At 50.5% G+C, this 17,258-nt stretch overlaps 1 protein-coding gene across 1 annotated transcript; it reads left to right on the top strand.

Moving 5' to 3' along the window:
- Positions 1–1,693: 1,693 nt before the first annotated feature.
- Positions 1,694–15,507, top strand: ASB13 (ankyrin repeat and SOCS box containing 13). Its single transcript, XM_075514739.1, has 6 exons — positions 1,694–1,841; positions 4,002–4,189; positions 5,068–5,218; positions 7,023–7,157; positions 8,511–8,702; positions 10,479–15,507. Exons 1-6 carry the CDS (start codon positions 1,799–1,801, stop codon positions 10,604–10,606), a joined length of 837 nt encoding a protein of 278 aa, XP_075370854.1. The 5' UTR covers positions 1,694–1,798; the 3' UTR covers positions 10,607–15,507.
- Positions 15,508–17,258: the final 1,751 nt, after the last annotated feature.

A 17,258-nucleotide genomic window follows, 5' to 3' on the forward strand; every position in this document is an offset into this window, starting at 1 on the left:
AAACATCCCATGTCTCCAGATCACCCTCCCAGCATCTCCCCATGTCCCACACCAGCTTCACAGGCTCCTCCAGCCTCCCCTACCCCCTGTCAGCACCCCAGTCTCTTCTCACCAGTGCCACCACTACCCCCTCCCTACACGCACATCAGTGCCCCCAGTACCCCCTCCCACAAACACCAGCTCTCAGTCCCTCTTCATCTTCCTTCTCACATGCACGTATCCCAGTACCCACCTCCCACACCCCAATTACCTCCTGCCCACACACACCAGTGCCCCCAGTACCACCTCTGCGCAAACCAGTGCTCCCCATATCCCCTTCCCCACACCCCAGTGCCCCAAATACCACCTGCCCACACACCCCAGTACCCCCTAACCAATGCCCCCAGTATCCTACCTCCCCCTATGCTTCCCCTTCTGCACATACCAGTGCTCCCAATATCCCCCTCCCCACAAACACCAGTGCCCACAGTACCTGCTCCACATACACCAGTACATCCACTGCCCCCTCACCAGTACCCCCAGCACCCCCTCCCCATATACACCAGCACCCCCAGTACCCCCTCCCCACATACACCAGTACATCCACTGCCCCTCCCCCCCACACCAGTACCCCCAATACACCCTCCCCATACACACCAGTACCCCCAGTACCCCCTCCTCATATAAACCAGTGCCCCCAGTAACCCCTCCCCACATACACCAGTACGCCCAGTACCTCTCTCCACACACCAGTGCCCCCAGTACCCGTTCCACCCATACACCGGTGCCCCAAGTACCCCCTCTCCCCACACCAATACTCCCAGTACCCCCTCTCCCCACTTCAGTACCCCTAGTACCCCCTCCCCCCCCGTACCAGTGCCCCCAGTACACTCTCCCCCCACACCAGTACCCCCTCCCCATACACACCAGTGCACCCAGTACACCCCACACACCATTACCCCCAGTACCCCCTCCCCACATACACCAATGCCCCCAGCACCCCCTGCCTACACACACCAGTACCTCCACTACCCCCCACCAGTGCCCCGTTAGCCCTCTCCACATTCACCAGTACCCCCAGTTGCCCCTCTCCCCACACCAGTGCCCCCAGTACCCATTCCCCCATACAACGGTTCCCCCAGTACCCCCTTCCCACATACACCTGTGCCCCCAGTACCCCTCCCCTGCCGGTGCCCCAAGTACTCCCTCTCCCCACTCCAGTACCCCCAGTACCCCCTCTCCCCACACCAGTACCCCCTTCCCGCTGCACCAGTGCCCCCAGTACCCCCTCCACCCACACCAGTACCCCCTCCCCATATTCACCAGTGCCCCCAGTAGCCCCTCCCCACATACAACAATGCCCCCAGCACCCCCTGCCTACACACACCAATACCTCCACTACCCCCCACCAGTACCCCCAGTACCTCTCTCCCCACACCAGTGTCCCCAGTACCCGTTCCCCCCATACACCGGTGCCCCCAGTACCCCCTCCCCCCCCACCCCGGTACCCCCAGTATCCCCTCCCCACATACACCAGTGCCCCCAGTACTCTTCCCCCCCACCGGTGCCCCAAGTACCCCCTCTCCCCACACCAGTACACCCTCCCCGCCGCACCAGTACCCCCAGTACCCCCTCCCCGCCGCACCAGTGCTCCCAGTACCCCTGCCTCACCCGTCCCGCCCGGGCACTACAAGTCCCGGCGGCCGCCGCGGCCGGAGCCGGGGGCCGGGGCCGGGAGCCCGGAGGCGGGGCGGAGCGGAGCGGAGGAGGCCGGAGCCGGCGGCCGCCCCGAAGCTGCCGGAGCCGGCGGGCCCGGGCCATGGAGAGCCCCACGAGCAGCGGCTCCCTGCGGGGCGAGATCAGTGCGTGGGGGGCGGCGTGGTCCGCGGTCGTGGAGTGGCGGGGTTTATGTGCATGGAGGGGTAGCGTTCCTCTGCTCCGGGAAGAGACGAGGGCTGGTGTTAGCGTCGTGGTTTGGGGGTGGGCAGGGTGGTTTTGGGGGTGGGCAGGATGGTTTGGGGGGCGAGTGGCTTCTCCAAAGGAAAGGGATAAGTGGAAGGTGAGGATGCTCTCGGGAGACCCCCTGCTTCCGGGCACGGGGAATTATCGTTGTTCCTCCATGAACTAACGTGCGGTGTTGGGGAGCTGGAGGAGAAGGGATGGCTCCCTCCTTGGAGGGAAATGGGGGGTGGGAGCCACGCAACACCCCGCAGGGCCCAAACCCTGCCTCCCCGCAGCACCTGCCTGCTGGGTTACCTCCTCAGGGCTAGAAGTGACAAAGCTGCTTGCGTAGCTGCTGAGAAATCGTGCCCCTGGCATGGGGCACACCAGGCTGGACCATCAGGCCAAGCCTGGCAGCCTCCCCTACGGATGGCCCCCAGCAAACACCGTAGCGGGTGCGAGGCTGGTTCCCCTGGTAGGGATGCTCTCTACTTGCATCAGGAACCGGCTGTGCTCCCCTGCGTTGTGCTGCAGCTGGTGAAGCAGAGGCGTAAGTCTTGAATGTGCAGATTTAGGAAGTCTGGCCCCGGCTGCAGTCTCCCTCCTGATCCATAACACCGGGTGTAGCCGGCTGGATGTGGGTGTGGGAGCCCCATCCATGGGGACTGATGGTATCTGACCGTGGGCCTGCTATGTAAGGAATTGTGTGGTAGGAGAGAAGAAATTTGAGGAGCCTGCAGTTTGCAGGTTTGGCTTTTTTCGAATATATCATAGGCCTTTAATGAAATGCTGCTGGGGCTTGTTCTTCTTCCCAGTCCTCTTGGTGACAAAGTGATGCTGCTTGATGGCTGGCAATTCGAGGGCTTCAGCCTCTTCTGACGTATACCATGGGAAGCTCCAGTGAAGGAAAAACATCCTGTCCAGGGATATTGGCAAAGGGAGTGAGGATCTAACAAGCAAATAAAAAAGCCTGCACATACTGTGTGCTGTGAAAATGCTGGTACTCGCGATTCCCTTTCAGGGGGTGGTTTTGGTCCACCGTACACCTCAGCATTGTTTTATTCTTCGAGTCTGCTCCATCTTTCATAACCACTGGTTTGTGTTAGCGTTTACTGCTTTATGCTGGTAAATAAAATGCGTGTAGGGATGGAGAGAGGGATGGTGAGTCCAACTGAAATACACGACTAGGTGTTTATTTTTTTAAAAATAAGGCAAATCACCCTTTTTCTCCTGCTCCATCAGTGCTTGCCTTGAAACTGGGGTCTTATGGAGATGTATTCAAAGAGGGGGAACTGTAGCTGCAAGGTTTGGTTTGCCAGTGGTTTTTAGTATTGATGTTTATGCGAACAGCACCATACTGCTCCTATAAGCCCTGCTTTTGCAGGATACCAAGGCACTTATTTTTATGGAGAGGATGCATTTATCTTGCTGAAGGTTGCATGAAAATGCATGGGGCTGTTCTTTACTTGTTACTACCTTGAAAACAAAACAGACCTGAAAGGAGATGATATTGCCAGCTAGCGCTGGCAAGTGAAGCCCAGACTTGCCCCGTGTAGGTGTAGATGCTCAGCGAAGGCGTCAAAGCTAGAAACTTAGTTGTTGAAGCTTCATTGACTTTTTGGGAAGATAGTTTTTAGGTGGGCTGAGTTGCTCTCTGGAGGTGTCCCATTTCCAGTGATTTCAAATGGAGCCAGGAGGGACACTGCTCCTAACGCTAAATAGTTAAGAGCTCGCTGGAGTGAATCTGGACCTAATGAATGCTGCTCCAGTTTGTACTTGGACAAAGTTTCAAGCAAGTACAGCAAAGCATTTCAGAAACTGTAAGGGCAGAACATCACAAACAGCATTACAAACAGTCCCTGAGAAGGACAGCGGTCAACAGGGAACCCACAAACATGAAGCACCCGATTTAAAATCACATGCTGAGTGAGGGCACAGTGCGGAATAAGCTCCTCATTCCCAGCTCTCTCTTCTAGCCGCCAGCCCATGTTCCCTGTCTGCTTTTCTTCAGCGCAGAGATCCATTCGCTCCGCATGTATGGTTTTATTTATTTACCTATTTATTCATTCTTTCCTCTCTAGGCTTCTGGGCTGATCGAACACCAGTTCATGAAGCAGCCAGGCGGGGAGAAATCCTGCAGCTGCAGCAGCTGATAGAGAGCGGAGCCTGCGTCAACGCAGTCACCTATGACTCTATCACCCCGTTGCACGAGGCGAGCCTGCGAGGGCAAACGCAGTGTGTCAAGCTCTTGCTGGCTGCAGGGGCCCAGGTGTGTATTCGGGTCTGATCCAGCTGGGAACATCATCTTGATGTCTGAAGTTATTTCTTGGATCTGGATTCTCCCCGTCTTGCTCTAGGCTCTTCTTCATCACCCTGGGCTTTCTCAACAGTCAGCAGAGGATGGCAGGCCTCTTCAGAGGGTTTTGAGCTTGATGAGGACATAAAAAGCTGCCTGGAAGTATTTCTGTCTCTCCCCCTCTCTCCTCACTGACTATGAACAGAGCCCAGGGTGACTAGAAATCTAATTTAGATGACTCAAGTATCTAAAGCTAGCTGGGTTGAATCAAGGGGCCAGAAGGGGAGCAGGGGACACGTAGCTTCCAGAGAGGATTTATATTTATTCTTTTGTTTCTTCTTCTATTTCTTTAATTTTATTATGGAAACAAAAATCGGCTAAACAGAGTCTTTGGCTATAGCTGGTGACGACTGTCTTCAAGGGCTTGTGACTCCTCACACGCTGAAGACAGCTGTCCTCAGAGCAAAGCTGGTGAAGTGGAGCACGTGTGCGCTCTGTGGTCCTTCTCAGTGCAAAGTCAGCCAGCTTGGCTGAGTCTGCTGATGAAGCTGGGCTTTGCACTAAAGCAGACGAGGAATTGCATTGTGTTACTCAGCCGCAACGCTTGTAACCTTCAACAGGAAAGAGGTAGAAAAATATAACGATAGAAATAACAGCCTAAACTTGTGACATTAATGTACATCTGTGCCCTGAGGGTGATGGGAACAGCGCATGCCAGGTTGCTGGCAGTGGCAATCAACTTTTTCCTGAGTCCAGACTATTTCTAGAGTTAAAAGAAGTGAAAACATAGGCAAGAGGGTACAGCCACACAGCAGCCTGCGGGTACCTGACCTTTTTTTTCTACCTTGAAGGTGGATGCCAGGAATATCGATGGCAGCACTCCGCTCTGCGACGCCTGTGCCTCTGGTAGCATAGAGTGTGTGAAAGTGCTGCTGTCCCATGGTGCCAAGGTGAACCCTCCCCTTTACACAGCATCTCCTCTCCACGAAGCCTGCATGAATGGTAAGCCCACGTGGTCTTATCTTTGCATGCTTCTTTGCAGCTTGGAAAAAAAACCAACAAAAGCAGCTGCCAAGTATCTTAAATTGACCGTAAGCTGTTGTTGCTCATCAGACCATTACAGCTTGCAAATATATCAGCCTTACGTGGGCACAGCCCCCTTTGAACGCAGAATGCAAAGCACTGTGGTATCAGATGAATAAAGCCATCCCTTGTGTTGGGTGCTTTTATCCCACGTGACGGACATGGGATAAGATGTTAGGCAGAGAAAGCACCAGCTTCTTGGTGTTCTGTTAGAAAACTTTGAGCCAAACCAGTAGCTTTGCTCTTGCGAGCAGAGGGGAGTTTGCATCCTTTCCCTCTGGTCCAAGTTGAGATGGGATAAATTGTTCTGATTGAGACACAAGACCGTCTTAATCAGGTGGTCCTGTCCCAGACCCCTTCTGGTTGTTCAGAGCTGATCACAGAATCACAGAATCGTATAGGTTGGAAAAGACCTTTAAGATCATCAAGTCCAACCGTAAACCTAACGCTACCACGACCACCACTACACCATGTCCCTAAGCACCTCGTCCAAACGTCCTTTAAATACCTCCAGGGATGGCGACTCCACCACTTCCCTGGGCAGCCTGTTCCAATGCTGGACAACCCTTTCAGTGAAGTAAAATTTCCTAATATCCAGTCTAACCCTCCCCTGGCGCAACTTGAGGCCATTTCCTCTTGTCCTATCACTTGTTACCTGGGAGAAGAGACCGACCCCCACCTCTCTACAACCTCTTTGATGGATGAAGCTGTCAGGTGGGAAGAAAGTGCCAGGGACGGTTGGGCAGCATTGCTGCCTGTACTGCTCCTTGTCCCTCTCTCAGCCTTTTCCAGCTGGAGGGCTGGTCCAGGGGATAAGAGAAAATTACAGGGGCCAAAATAATATTTCAGCTGGCACGTGCCAGCCGCTCTCTGCTCCCCCCATCCTCTACTCAAGCCCGTTCTGGATGTTTGGATCTGGATTACAGAGCAAGAGCAAGCATCAGGGGTGGCTGTGACAGCAGCAGAGGCAGGGGGAGCAGCAGAGGGATATTTGAGTATAATTCCAACCCTGAACTTACACTTGCATGAATGCAACAGCAGGAAAGCCAGGATGTGAGAGCGGCAATGTCCCCGTTAGTTGATCGTGACCAAATCTCTTTATCGTTTTGTGCCTCAGTTTCCTCTTTGTAAGATGTAATACCTCCTCTCTCCTCCCCTTCACTGTTTTTGTTATATGCTGTCCTGGACAGAGTTTCCCTTCGACTTTGAAGGCTGTGGGAGACAGCATTTTTGACAAACAGGTAGTTACTTAAATACATAGCTGTGAGCTCGTGCTTAGCTTTTCCTCATTAAGCCTTTTTCCTAGGGCTTGTTGATGATGACTGCCTGCTTTCTGTTAAGTCGTGTTATTAGCATCGGAAAAAGTAAAGCTGGAGTGGTCTTGAAGGTGATCTAATCCACCCAGGGCAGGGTCAGCAATACAACCACCTCCACGAGCAACGGGCAATTTAGTGCAAACCCTTGCATTCAGGTTTGTTTGATCTGACTCCCTGCGAGATCTGTTAGCTCTAGCTCAGTGCCCTGCAGATGTGACTCTATTTCTTGTGCCCTGGTCTCAGTCTCGATCCTACAGTGTATTGGGTTGGCTCACAAGCATTTCTATTTTGCAGCTGTCACCCCAAATATTAAACAGGCTGTTTGTGAATCAAGCTGATCTCAGCATGCCATATGCTCCCATTTGAGCTGGGTTCTTTCTTTTGACTCGGATCTTCCCTTTCTAAAGGTAGCTCAGAGTGCGTGCAACTCCTCATCGACGTCGGTGCAAACTTGGAGGCTCACGACTGCCATTTTGGGACGCCCCTACACGTGGCCTGTGCCAGGGAGCATTTGGACTGTGCAAAGTTGCTGCTCAAGGCAGGTATGGCAGCCACAGGCTTTGCTTCTAGATGGGCAGGACACGGTGGTGTCTGTGCGCAGAGTTTCCCTCCGTGTTCCGCAGTGGCATTCTTGTCGAAGAACGTATTCATTCACAGCATAATATAGATGACAAAGGTGAAACGTTTTGCCTTTACTTGAGCAAAGCTTAATGCTTAAGCATTTTTTCAGCGTATGCCTGTCAATATCCAGTTTGTGATGTCCAGTGACATTCCCCTTCTCTTACTTTAATAAAATTCAGTACTCTTCAGCCCAGTAGAGCAAAGTTTCAACTTCTTCCCAAAAGTGGTATCAACTGGTGGGCATACGTTCAGCTTTGGAAGCACAGTCAAATGATTTTGGATAGGTGTTAGGGAGAGATGTTAGGGTTTGATGTTGTACTGAAAACCAGGGATGAAGTCACTTCATACCTCAGGGAGATCTCGTTACTGTTATGCCTGGATGAGTTTGCTAGATGTCCACGTCTATGTTCTGTGCTCCAGGTTTCACATCCCAGTTTTCTTCCTGCTAACTTTGGGGGAATTTGGAGTTGGACTTCTTGTCTTTGCCTGTGCTTACCAGGAGGAGATTTGGCTCAGGGGTGGGGATTTGTTTCAGTGAACATTAGTTGTCTAAAAATTACATATCTAAGCTAGTTTGTTTCCAGCTGCTCCGGTTCCCTGTCTTGGGCACCCATTAATTGATTGCCCAGAAATGCCTGTTTCTCCTTGTTAATTATAAGGGCAGTTCAGTGTGGCTACACATATCTAAAAGTCAGTTGTTTGAATTCATTGAGGTTCATCTCACCTCTGCTGAACAAGTCTGTTGATAAAAAGCAAGCAGTTGTGGGGGGAGTTGGAAGGACCTTTTGCTGTCAGCTTATAAAAGCTGAACTTTCTTAGCAAAAACATCTCTCAAACTTGATCCTGCAGTAGTGTCTGATGGTGAGCTGCCACATCTCGTGGGTCCGGGGTATTTCTGTTAACAAAGATGTCACTGTTTGCCTTGAGTGGGAGCAATCCATTAAGATGACTGGGAATGGCTCTTTGCTGGCTTTGGACAGCACAGATTCAGGAAGCAATTCTGAGCTTCACACTCAGCAGCTTATTTACCCAGTAACACAGACTAAAATCCTTTCTCTGCAAGGAAAACATAAAGCCAGAGAAGAAAACTCATGCGTTGCCAGCATCGAGAACTTGTTCAGCAGTTTGGTTTCCTGTTTGTGCTGTTTTGTTTGGATCTTGTCCTAGCTGCTTGTGCGTGTTTTAACAGCATTTTTTTCTCCAGTTAAACCACTCCTTATGTTTGGGTCAAGTGAGGCTTTCATGAACAGGTTTGTTTTTCTTTCTGGCCTCAGGGGCGAATGTGAATGCTGCTAAACTTCACGAGACAGCCCTCCACCACGCAGCAAAAGTGAAAAACGTAGACCTGGTGGAGATGCTGATTGAATTTGGAGGAAACATTTATGCAAGGGACAACCGAGGAAAGAAGCCGTCGGATTACACCTGGAGCAGCAGTCCCACAGCAAAGTGCTTTGAGTACTACGAAAGTAAGTGAGATATGATCCCCTGCCCCAGGAATTCAGTGACTGCCAACTCCATTACACCAGATCATGATTCTCAGTCCACTTTGATTTGTAGATCCCTGATCATCTTCCTGTGAAGGTATAGAGTGGCTAATGTACAGCAGCTGGCCGTAGGCTAGCTCTGCTTAATTGTGGTTGAATGACAGTGGTAAGGTGGTTCAAATCAGGCTCTCAGTGAATTCATGTCCCTCTCGTGTGTCAGCATCAACGTTTGTGCTTTGGTGCATTAAGTCAGGTCAAGGAAATTGCCCAGTTGAAAACTCATTTTATTTGGGTCAGGGAACGTGTTAAACTTTAGCTGCACTGGCTGTCTGATTTTGGAGGAGACATTTGACTGAGGTTTGAGGATGGCTTTAAGTCAATCTTTGTCTTGGTTACCCTTAGAGGAGTAATTCACAGACCTTCCCAAGCATTTGCAGACTGCTGCTGCACTAGATGATCCTAAACATCATAGAATCATAGAATGGTGTAGGTTGGAAGGGACTTTTAAAGACCATCTAGTCCCACCCTCCTGCCATGGGCAGGGACATCTTGCACTAGATCAGGTTGCTCAAAGCCTTGTCCAACCTGACCTCGAACACTTCCAGTGATGGGGCATCCACAACTTTTCTGGGCAGCCTGTTCCAGTGTCTCACCACCCTCATCATAAAAAAATTCTTCCGTATAGAAAGAAAAATTTATTCCGTATAGAAGAAAAAAGTATTTTCTGGCTTTGCGATCCTTTGTGTGGTGTGCACCTTATAGCTCCTTCTCCCTCTGACTTATCTTCTCCCTGTAGCAGTCTCTCCTCCAAGTTATTCATTGCTCTCTTTTCTTAGAGAGCAGTGAAGTGTGCTGGTCTGGCTGCAGCTGAGCTGGCTGAAGAGATTGAATCTTACATGCCCATAAATACTCCTTATATCTTGCCAGAGTTTACTGCCCTCTAAACCCAGCTGTCAGAACTGCACGTGTAGTTGCTTTTCAACGCAGACTGTTGTAACAGTACTGTGCTAGCTTTAATAGCTTTTTTTTTCCTTTTGATTCGTATCATTAAATTCGGGACTAGATCCTGGACAGATGCAGATCTTGGAGGCTGGTGATTGCAGAGGCTGTGGGGCTAGGGAGAGCAGCTTTTTAGGACTGACTACTTGCAGAGCAATGTGCCTGATTGTAACTTTGCATCTGTGCACGAGCATCAACACCCGGCATTGAGGCTGCGGGCTGCAGATTTTGGGCTGTCTGGAAGGGGCTTGGGGAATTTTATTGGAGCTCTCAGCAGAATGTCGAACGAAAAGGGTTAACGCAATCCTTAGAGAGAGAAACAGAGTGCTAGAGAAGTGTTGGAAGTAGGTTTTGTTCCTACTTGTACAGTGTTGCTGAGGTTTAATACAGCATCACTAAGGGAAATCTGAAAGTCTTGGATAGCCCCAGTGGATCAGAGCAGGTGATCCAGTGGGCACTGTTGGCCTTGGGGGGATGCAGGCGAGGAAGGGAGCTGGGAGAAGCGCGCTGCAGCTGTGCTCACTGTTTCTGGTGGGATTTGCATCGGGATGAGCCTTGAGAGAGCACGCCCGTGGCTCTGCAGTGCCTTCCTTGGGCCTGGGTGCTGTGGGAGGTCGAGCGCTTGTAAGCAGAGCCAGGCTTGTGATCCTGGTAGGGGCGATGCCAGGCGTCACCCTCCTGGGAGGTCTGTGCTCTGCGGGAAGATCAGCCGTCTGCTGAGCTGCAGCCCTAACTTTAGATCCTCTTTTCTCATTTTAGAAACGCCTCTGAGTTTGTCGCAGCTTTGCAGAGTTACGGTGAGGAAAGCCGCCGGGCAGCGAGCACTGGAGAAGATTGCCAAGCTAAATATTCCTCCGCGATTAATCCAGTACCTGTCCTACAACTGACAGGGGCGAAGGTGGCCGGGAAGGACGGTATCTTTAGCTCCCGCAGTATGAAGTATCTGTCTCTTTCTCTTCTACCTCCCCCCAAGAAACTAATTTTAATTTAAGCAAACTGGTGTAAATAGTATTTATGAGGCAGCACTTCCTCTTCTCTGTGGGCAAAGACAGGCTCAGGCAATGTGTAGCACTGGCTTGAAGCTGTAACCTCTCCTGGGGTGATCTGTTAGACTGTCACTGTGTTCGAGGCTGTAGCGCTCGCTCTTTGAGCGGGATTAATCTTGCCTAATTTTACCTGTCTCTAGCCTGAAGGCATCTCTGTATGATCTAGCCAGGCTCCCTTTGCAGTCAGTGAAGAGAAATAGATACTTCTGGAGCATGATTCATCTGTCCTGTTTTAGATGCCCGTGCTGGGATGATACCGTATGCCTCAGGAGCGCCTGTCTCCACTGACCGCAAAGGGATTTAGAGGTGATACCCTCCGATATGGACGTCTGTGTTTCTGCAGTCGGAGCCCTGCATCCCACCTCTGTGTTAATAATTCAAGTGGCAACTGCCTAATGCCAAGGGACAAGGCTTGAGAGACCTGCGTGCTCTAGCTGGAGGCAAATTAAGTCCCCAGCAAGCTCAGGACTAATTAGAAGCACTGCAACTGGTTACTGACTTTCAATGAACTTCAGTGGGCTTTGGCTCAGCTGTCAGCAGTGAGGACGAACTGCTGCCAGATCAGGGTTGACTTTGCCCATGCTCCTTCCTCGCTGAAGGTGAGCCAGCTCTTCCTGTAGTGTTCCTCTAGGGTATCAGCTTGTCTAATTTTCAAGCCCAAGCAGGAAGCAGGTCTCTCTGCACATCCAAGGATGCTTCCCTCCAGATGGCTGGTCCCAAAGAATATTTCTCCACTTGCTCTGAGCCACTGCGGTCACTCTGTTGGTTTTATGTGCGATAAGTGGCAGAGCTGCTGTCCGGTGGTGCCTGAAGTTCGGCGAGGGCATGTCCCTTGTGTAGTGGTGCAGCAGATCCCTGTGGTGTATACCCACATGTGAAAGGCAATAGGAGGGCTGGGCTCTGCCTTGGGTTTTGAGATTTTTATTTTTATTTTTCCCCCTCTGAGTTTCTCTCTCAATGCTGGAGCCTCTCCAGAGGTTGGCAGCGGGAGCCAGCCCTGAGCCGTGTGTTCGAATCCTTTGGCTCCAGCAGGCGCGACTGCAGCTTTGTCCTTCGGTGATTTAAACCGTCAGGGTAACATTTGTATGAGCAGAGCCAAAATTGTCGTCTACCTTCCAGATGAGACATTACGTGTTGTCGGAAGGCAGTAACCTACAAGGTACGTGGTACTAAGGGAGTGGAGTTCCCTGATGCCCCCGTGGCAAGTCTTAGCACTGTGATGAGAACAAATTCCTCCTCTGAATGATAGCAAATGTTACGAAATCCGCTGCGTAACGTGGCATCGCATCGAGCTAACTCAGGGCTCTCAACATCCTTCATGCTGTGAAGTAACACTTGAGAGCAAACGGTTGCTTGCCTGCTGCCTGCAAGTGCTCCCGCAGCCAGCACGATGGGGCTTAGCCTCGGGAGGGAGGGGGAAAATAGCATAAGCACAGGGTTAAAGAGCTGACGTGGAATTGAATGCACTTTAATGGTGACCAGCAAATCACTTTGTTTTTTAATTTTTGGTTAGGTTCATTCCCCCTGCACCCCTTTGTTGTTTTTTTTTTTTTGCTGTGCGGTATCATATAGAACGGGACAGAAAAAAATTCAAGATCCTGCTCTTTGGGGAATTGTCTGTTTATAATTCTTGTGTGATTTTTGTGTTTAAAGTATCAGAAATGTGAATTTGCCAAGAAGCTCAGGGAAGCCCTAGAGATGTTTATTGTGGGAGTCAGCCCTGTGATTGATAGGATAAAGATTTTGTATTGTAGCTTTCAAGAGAAGCTTCCTCTGCCCAACATGCATGTCCGTACAGATAAATATGTATTAGGAAAGTGCACCTTTTGGTAATCTGGGGTGAAAACCTTCCCTTTTGGTTCAAATTCAAATCCCTCGTTAGGCTGCTTTTTAACATTGCCTAAACTGGTGAAATAATGAAATGGTAAAGTCCAAGTTTCCAATGTAAAAACAAAGACTCCTCGAACAACCAAGAATAAAATTACAAGTTCCTATTTATGTCATCTTTATTTTTTTCCTCTCTTTTAAGTCACCTCTCTGGTAGGTTCTAAAGTTTGGGTTTTTGTTTTTTTTTTTTTAATCTCTTTTAAGAGGTCCTGCTGGTCAATGCATGCATCCAGGAAGGACTTAACCGAGAGAGCTAAGCACCTCTTATTTGGTGGCCATAGCCAGACTCATTCAGTAGCAGTTTTCTTAAGACATCTGCTTCTTATGGCCATGTCTGGAGGGAGAGGTGTTCCAGGAAAGTGCTTTGAGAGCCGATGAGCTAGAAAACAACACCCAAGTCGTTCCCCGGTGTGCCGTGGTACTGAGGCAGGTGGCTGGACCATGCCATGGCTCTTTATGACCCGATGGGTGTTAACTTGTGCGTTTCTGGGTTTCTAAACTGCAAGTGAAAATTGAGATTGAGATTCTTTTTAATCTTTTATCCAACCTGTCTAGCTCTCAGTTCTTTTAATCCTGCAGGGATTTCTCAGCCAGTTGTAAAGCATCTTCTGAGCTATTGCATTTTACAGCCCAGAGTAAAGGCAAAGTAGATGCCAAATTAAACCGATGTGATGTTTTGGCTTCCCTTAATATCTCAGACTGCATTTTTTGTGGCAGTTAGCAGTTACTGCACGAGTAGTGGCATCATCCTTGCCGCAGGTATAGTCTGGATAGCTGGGAATCACTGCAGCCATCCCAAATTGAGATGCAAATTAGAAGCTTTGGAGATAACATTGCCCTAACATGGGTTGGGGGCTATGCTGGGGGTCAAATTTGAATTACAGTCTCTCCTCTCCTGGTGAATCCCTGAGGGTAGTTCCACTTACTAATACGAGAGGCTGTGGCAGGTTATCGGAGAGCCATCCCCAGCACTCCGCTTCTGCAAAGCCATCACACCGTGACGCCCTGCTTGACATGAGCCACAGAAGTGGACGGCTCAGTTTCACCCACAAGACATCCCAGGGGCCGCGGACACGCTTGTTCTGTATCCCATTAAGCCGTACCCGTCTCTCATTGCACCATCGCATTGCAGGTATTGGTTGGGAAAGGCAGTTGTGGCTGCCCCCAAGATATTCCTCCTCTGGTTATTTTTGCACTGCTTGTGGTTTTTTTCTTACGTGTATAAGAAAGAAGGTCTCAAGAGGACATTATCTTCTGGAAGTTTTATGCATCTCGCCTGCGTGATGTACCCTCTGGCCACGTAGGGTTGACTTCTCTCTGTTATGGGTTAAAAAACTCGGAGATCCCAAACACCCAATTCATGCTTAGTTTATAGGGACTGGGTGCCTTTGCTGTTTCAGTGGCAGCCGAAGGACCCATGGGTTTGCAAAGAGTTTGGGGATTGCTGGGAATGAAAGAGACTGTCTAAATCCCTGGTATTAAGTGAAATTCCTCAGCTGCCTCTGCTTGGGTTACACCCTTTGCTTTAATTTTATGTCAGATTATGGCTATTATTTGACTTCCTTCACCCTTTAATCCAAATGTCAAATCAGGGCATGAATCCAATGCAAACAAACCCAAACCCACCAGGCCAGTCCTGCTTTCATCCATCTCCTTCCCAGGCTCCCCAAACTGCAAACCCAGTTGAGCATTTCGGGCCACCTCCCCTCTCCTGTGGGTTTCTCCACCAGCTTTGCTACAGGTCCAGCAGCATGGGGAGTGGTCTGAAATAACCCCGCTGCTTCGGGGAAGCCCAGGTGAGAACAGGGCTTTGCTTTCATCCGTGAAAATCATCTTTTGGACAGTCAGCCTTGCTCCTGGGCGCTGCCGGTTGCTGCTGGCTGGGCTTCTTAAGGTCGGCTCGCGAGCAGGGAGCTTGATTGTAGCAGCTTTTCTCCAACTATGTGAAGTTTGTCCAGAAAAAACAAGGTGTGACTGAAGCCGATGCTTTGGAAGAAAGCCTCGTGGCGCTGAAGAATTAACTCCTTGTAACGCCAGCAGCCATTGCTTTCCCCGGACGAGACGGAGAGGAGCCACCCTTCCCCTCCGTGCGCGAAGGAAGGATTTGTGTTGTTGGTTGTAGCTCCCCAAGTCTCGGTGTAAAGAAACGACAGTGAAGGGAAGACATCAAATACAAACAGGGTTGGTGTTCTTATTTTTTAATATCTTCAGGGGACTTTGTACAAGAGAGCAAGCCCCAAGAGCTCCCCTAACCTTAGCGTCAGCAAACAAAGACCTCAGTGTCCTCTGGAAAGTGGCATCTGAAGATGAGTAATGCAGTGGTTGCATCATGTTTAGGGCAAGCATGAGCATGAAGTGTCTGTTCTACCTCTCGATTTAAAAAAAAAAAAGCCCAAACGCTGAAGAGCTTGAGTATTTACCTGAGCTTTCGCACACCCTGTTCACCACTTCCCTCCTTTCTTCAGGGGAACGAGCGATCTTGCAGGCACTTGCAAGAAGATGGCGCCTGTTCCACACGCTTGAGTGGGAGCCGGTGTAAACCGAGTTGGGGGGGTCTCTGCTGACTTGCGCTTGCTTGAGGTCCAGCCTTGGGCAGCTCGGAGGCTGGTGAATGTCCCGTTCCCTGGCCGGAGCACCGGTTGGGGTTTTTAAGGCCGAGGTTGTTATTTTCAAACTTAAAGCCAGCACCTAAATCAGTAGCAAGGTAGCAAAGCATAAGGGAGGAAAAAAAAAAAAAACCCTACTTATTTCTTAGGACCCGTAGAAACCTTGACTACTATGTGGCACCTTTAGGTTTGCCTATGCTGTTCGTTAACCCCAGGCTCTCCTCCCTGCATGCCACCGGCGACAAAAACCTCATATGTGCTGCAAAAAAAACCCCCCCAAAACCCAAACCAACTCACTTTTTCACCCACCAGCGTAGATGCAGCTTGTGCTTCGGTAGGTGCCGTATAACTGTGATACCCTGATGCTTCTCTGGGTTTAAGCACCGAGACACCGGGCTCAGAAAGCGTTGACCCCTGTTTGGAAAGAGTACAGCACCCAACGAAGATGCTGTTTGTATTTATACCTGATTCTCTGATTTTTAATGGTTCCTAGCATGCCGTGGCGGTAAGATTTGGGCAGGTGTGAACGCGCTGGAGTGTTATTCATGATTAAAACTCGCTCTGAAAGGTTTCTTCTGTGCCCGACCGTGTTTCTTCCGTAGATGGTTGTGGTCGGGGTGTGGGGTCTGGGCAGGAGCCCTGCCAGCTCCTCTTGCTTTGTCAGCCTCATCCCTAATGGCAACGAAGCTGTGGGCAGGCAGCGCATCAGCCCATGGCTTTACGGACCTGTGCAACCAGCCGAAATTACCCTCCTGAGGATGAACCAGCCCAGGTCTGTGCTGGCTGGCCACGTCCAAAGAGTTATAGACAACGGCTCAATGTCCAAGTGGAAACTAGTAACAAGGTGTGTCCCTCAAGGGTCTGTACAGGGACCAATACTCTTTAATATCTTCATTAATGGCATAGTGGGATTGACTTTGCAGATGACCCCAGGCTGAGTGGTGCAGTTGATTTGCTAGAGGGAAGAGAGGCCATCCAGAGGGGCCTTGACAGGCTGAAGGAGCGGGCCCATGCAAACTCCATGAAGTTCAACAAGGCCAAGCACAAGTTCCTGCACCTGGGCCAATCCCCAGTATCAACAGAGGTGATTGAGAGGAGCCCTGTGGAGAAGGACTTGGGGTACTGGTGGATGAAAAGCTGGACATGCGCCGGCAATGTGCACTCGCAGCCCAGAAAGCCAACCATAGCCTGGGCTGCATCAAAAGAAGGGTGGCCAGCAGGTCGAGGGAGATGATTCTGCCCCTCTACTCCGCTCTGGTGAGACCCCACCTGCAGTACTGCCTCCAGCTCCGGGGTCCTCAGCACAGGAAAGACATGGACCTGTTGGAGAGGGTCCAGAGGAGGCCACAAAAATGGTCAGAGGGCTGGAACACCTCTGCTATGAGGACAGGCTGAGAGAGTTGGGGTTGTTCAGCCTGGAGAAGAGAAGGCTCTGGGGAGACCTTACTGCGGCCTTTCAGTACCTAAAGGGGGCCTATAAGAAAGATGGGGAGGGACTTTTTAGTAGAGCCTGTTGTGATAGGACAAGGGGCAATGGTTTTAAACTGGGAGAGGGAAGGTTTGGGTTGGACATAAGGAAGAAATGTTTTATGATGAGGGTGGTGAGACACTGGGACAGGTTGCCCAGAGATGTTGTGGATGTCCCATCACTGGAAGTGATCAAGGTCAGGTTGGACGGGGCTTTGAGCAACCTGGTCTAGTGCAAGGTGTCCCTGCCCATGGCAGGAGGGCTGGGCTGGATGGTCTTTAAAGATCCCTTCCAACCCAAACCATTCTGTGATTCCATGATTCTATAAAAATAGGCTTGTTTTTATAGCAGTCACAGGGGATCTCAGCCAGGGGCATGCTGGCTGAGATTTTGAGAGGACACTGAAATGATGAAAAACAAGCCCCGCTGTGCCCCCCAGAATTTTAGTCCTTCTTTCCCAGGGATGCTTCCCATGTGTCGCTGAATCCTGAGGAGAAGGGCTGGGACTGGGGGAACCTCTTCCCCCCGGGCA

The sequence above is a fragment of the Mycteria americana genome, chromosome 1, assembly GCF_035582795.1.
Source record: "Mycteria americana isolate JAX WOST 10 ecotype Jacksonville Zoo and Gardens chromosome 1, USCA_MyAme_1.0, whole genome shotgun sequence".
NCBI lineage: Eukaryota > Metazoa > Chordata > Aves > Ciconiiformes > Ciconiidae > Mycteria > Mycteria americana.

Bases quoted from the DNA above. Each gene is read 5' to 3' on its own strand.
- ASB13 (XM_075514739.1), top strand. From the start codon at position 1,799: ATGGAGAGCCCCACGAGCAGCGGCTCCCTGCGGGGCGAGATCA. The intron at 1,842-4,001 runs GTGCGTGGGGGG...TTTCCTCTCTAG, and splicing joins CTCCCTGCGGGGCGAGATCA to GCTTCTGGGCTGATCGAACA. The intron at 8,703-10,478 runs GTAAGTGAGATA...TTCTCATTTTAG, and splicing joins GTGCTTTGAGTACTACGAAA to AAACGCCTCTGAGTTTGTCG.